The sequence below is a fragment of the Oncorhynchus gorbuscha genome, unplaced genomic scaffold (genome assembly GCF_021184085.1).
Source record: "Oncorhynchus gorbuscha isolate QuinsamMale2020 ecotype Even-year unplaced genomic scaffold, OgorEven_v1.0 Un_scaffold_7780, whole genome shotgun sequence".
Classification (NCBI taxonomy): domain Eukaryota; kingdom Metazoa; phylum Chordata; class Actinopteri; order Salmoniformes; family Salmonidae; genus Oncorhynchus; species Oncorhynchus gorbuscha.
In genome coordinates, this window is record NW_025751100.1 from 7,501 (window position 1) to 10,161 (window position 2,661).

The following is a 2,661-nucleotide window of genomic DNA, read 5'->3' on the forward strand; positions in this document are numbered from 1 at the left end:
TATAAACAAATAATATTTAATGTACCATCTTGTTCTTGTCTATTGGTGGTGTAAAGTACTAAAGTAAAAAATATTTTAAAGTACTTTAAAGTACTAAGTCGTTTTTTTCCCGTATTTTTTACTATTCATATTTTTGACAACTTTTACTTTTATTTCATACATTTCCGCTGGCCCCCAAATTTACAAAAGTAAATCAAATAAAAACAAGAAAATCATGTCATTTGGTTTGCTAAATATTAGGAATTTGAAATGATTTATACTTTTACTTTTGATACGTAAGTATAGTTTAGCAATTACATTTGCTTTTGATACTTAAGTGTATTTAAAACCAAATACTTTTTTATTTTTACTCAAGTAGGATTTTTACTTGAGTCACTTTACTTGAGTCATTTTCTATTAAGTAATCTTTTACTTTTACCCAAGTATGACAACTGGATACTTGTTCTCCCACTGCTTTTACTGTCATTTATTTAGACCCCAGGAAGAGTAGCTGAGACATGCAGTAGCTAAAGGGGAACCTAATAAACTAAACTAATGTGGTGTTATGGTGTGTTACCATGGTGATAAGGTGTTCTTAACCTCTCCCTCTCTACAGGGCCTACTGGTGGCCATCTTGTATTGTTTCGTCAACAAAGAGGTGAGTCTGAATGCCCTTTTCCCTCTCACTCCTCTCTCCCTCTCCCCTCTTATAGAATCTTATCAGTATCTGTCTTCATCTGCTTCTCTCTCTCTCTCTCTCTCTCTCTCTCTCCCTCTCTCTCTCTCTCTCTCTCTCTCTCTCTCTCTCTCTCTCTCTCTCTCTCTCTCTCGCTCTCTCACTCTCTCTTTTTTCCTCCCTCCTCTCTCCCTTCTCTCTCCTCCATCTGTTTGTCTCTCTCCAGGTCCAGTCTGAGATGTTGAAAAAGTGGAAGAGGTGGAAGCTGGGTAAAGACATCGAGGAAGAGTACCGTCATACATACAGCCACGCGCCTCATGTCAAAAGCGGCAGCATCGTCACCGGCAACCTGGCCAGTGTCCAAGACAACAGCAGCGACCATAAAGACTCACAGTTGACCCCCAACCCCGACTACGACCCAGATCCTAACCCTGCCTCAACCTCCATCACCCCAATGAGAGCAGTAGATTGGTGGGGTCCTGCCACCACAGGACGGATAAAACAAAGACTCAATCCTCCCTGCAGTGTCCTCCACACCACATGGTGGCACTAACAATTGCAGCACTCTGATGGAGGACATTTGTCTGGAGGAGAGGGCTCAGAGTTATACATGCCCAGAGGAGGGTGCCGAAAGCAACTTCTGACCAACGGGAAGACCATTTTATTTTATTTATTTTACCTTTATTTTACTAGGCAAGTCAGTTAAGAACAAATTCTTATTTTCAATGACGGCCTAGGAACAGTGGGTTAACTGCCTGTTCAGGGGCAGAACGACAGATTTGTACCTTGTCAGTTCGGGGTTCGAACTTGCAACCTTTCGGTTACTAGTCCAACGCTCTAACCACTAGGCTACCCTGCCGCGCCATCCCTGGCCTATGGATAAATTGATTGGTTGATTGATAGATAGATTGATTGGTTGATTGATAGATTGATTGGTTGATTTATAGATTGCTAAAGTGTTCTGGTGTAGAAAGAGACAACACACCTACTGGAGGGGACCGATTGGTTGATTGCTTGATTGATTGATTGATTGATTGGTTGGTTGATTGATTGATTGGTTGATTACAGGTCCAGAAGACTTGATGGTCTGAAAATATGAAACATTTTACTGTTTATTTTTCTGTGACCATATTTTGACCCCACGGGATTGATCACATTCCCCACTGTGTTCAGGTTGACAAGGACTACTGCTAAAGGGAAACTAGCAGGCCTGCTAGCTGTGTTCAGGTTGACAAGGACTACTGCTAAAGGGAAACTAGCAGGCCTGCTAGCTGTGTTCAGGTTGACAAGGACTACTGCTAAAGGAAACTAGCAGGCCTGCTAGCTGTGTTCAGGTTGACAAGGACTACTGCTAAAGGGAAACTAGCAGGCCTGCTAGCTGTGTTCAGGTTGACAAGGACTACTGCTAAAGGGAAACTAGCAGGCCTGCTAGCTGTGTTCAGGTTGACAAGGACTACTGCTAAAGGGAAACTAGCAGGCCTGCTAGCTGTGTTCAGGTTGACTACTGCTAAAGGGAAACTAGCAGACCTGCTAGCTGTGTTCAGGTTGACAAGGACTACTGCTAAAGGGAAACTAGCAGGCCTGCTAGCTGTGTTCAGGTTGACAAGGACTACTGCTAAAGGGAAACTAGCAGGCCTGCTAGCTGTGTTCAGGTTGACAAGGACTACTGCTAAAGGGAAACTAGCAGGCCTGCTAGCTGTGTTCAGGTTGAGGACTACTGCTAAAGGGAAACTAGCAGGCCTGCTAGCTGTGTCTAGGTTGACAAGGACTACTGCTAAAGGAAACTAGCAGGCCTCCTAGCTGTGTTCAGGTTGACAAGGACTACTGCTAAAGGGAAACTAGCAGACCTGCTAGCTGTGTTCAATCAGTAAAGCTGTGTTCAGGTTGACAAGGACTACTGCTAAGAGGAAACTAGCAGGCCTGCTAGCTGTGTTCAGGTTGACAAGGACTACTGCTAAAGAGAAACTAGCAGGCCTGCTAGCTGTGTTCAGGTTGACAAGGACTGG

The 2,661-nt window shown here is 43.7% G+C and overlaps 1 protein-coding gene and 1 long non-coding RNA gene across 2 annotated transcripts in view; both read left to right on the forward strand.

The window, feature by feature from the left end:
* LOC124029814 (glucagon receptor-like) overlaps positions 1-1,208 on the forward strand; it is a 7,707-nt gene extending 6,499 nt beyond the window's left edge. Inside the window, exons 7-8 of the mRNA XM_046341395.1 lie at positions 596-637; positions 882-1,208. Coding sequence (XP_046197351.1) covers positions 596-637; positions 882-1,208 — 369 coding nt within the window. The remainder of the gene's footprint in view (positions 1-595; positions 638-881) is intronic.
* A 756-nt stretch (positions 1,209-1,964) lies between these two features.
* On the forward strand, positions 1,965-2,427 carry LOC124029813. Its single transcript, XR_006837847.1, has 3 exons — positions 1,965-2,151; positions 2,200-2,361; positions 2,413-2,427. It is a non-coding gene; the product is annotated as an uncharacterized LOC124029813 (long non-coding RNA).
* Positions 2,428-2,661: the final 234 nt, after the last annotated feature.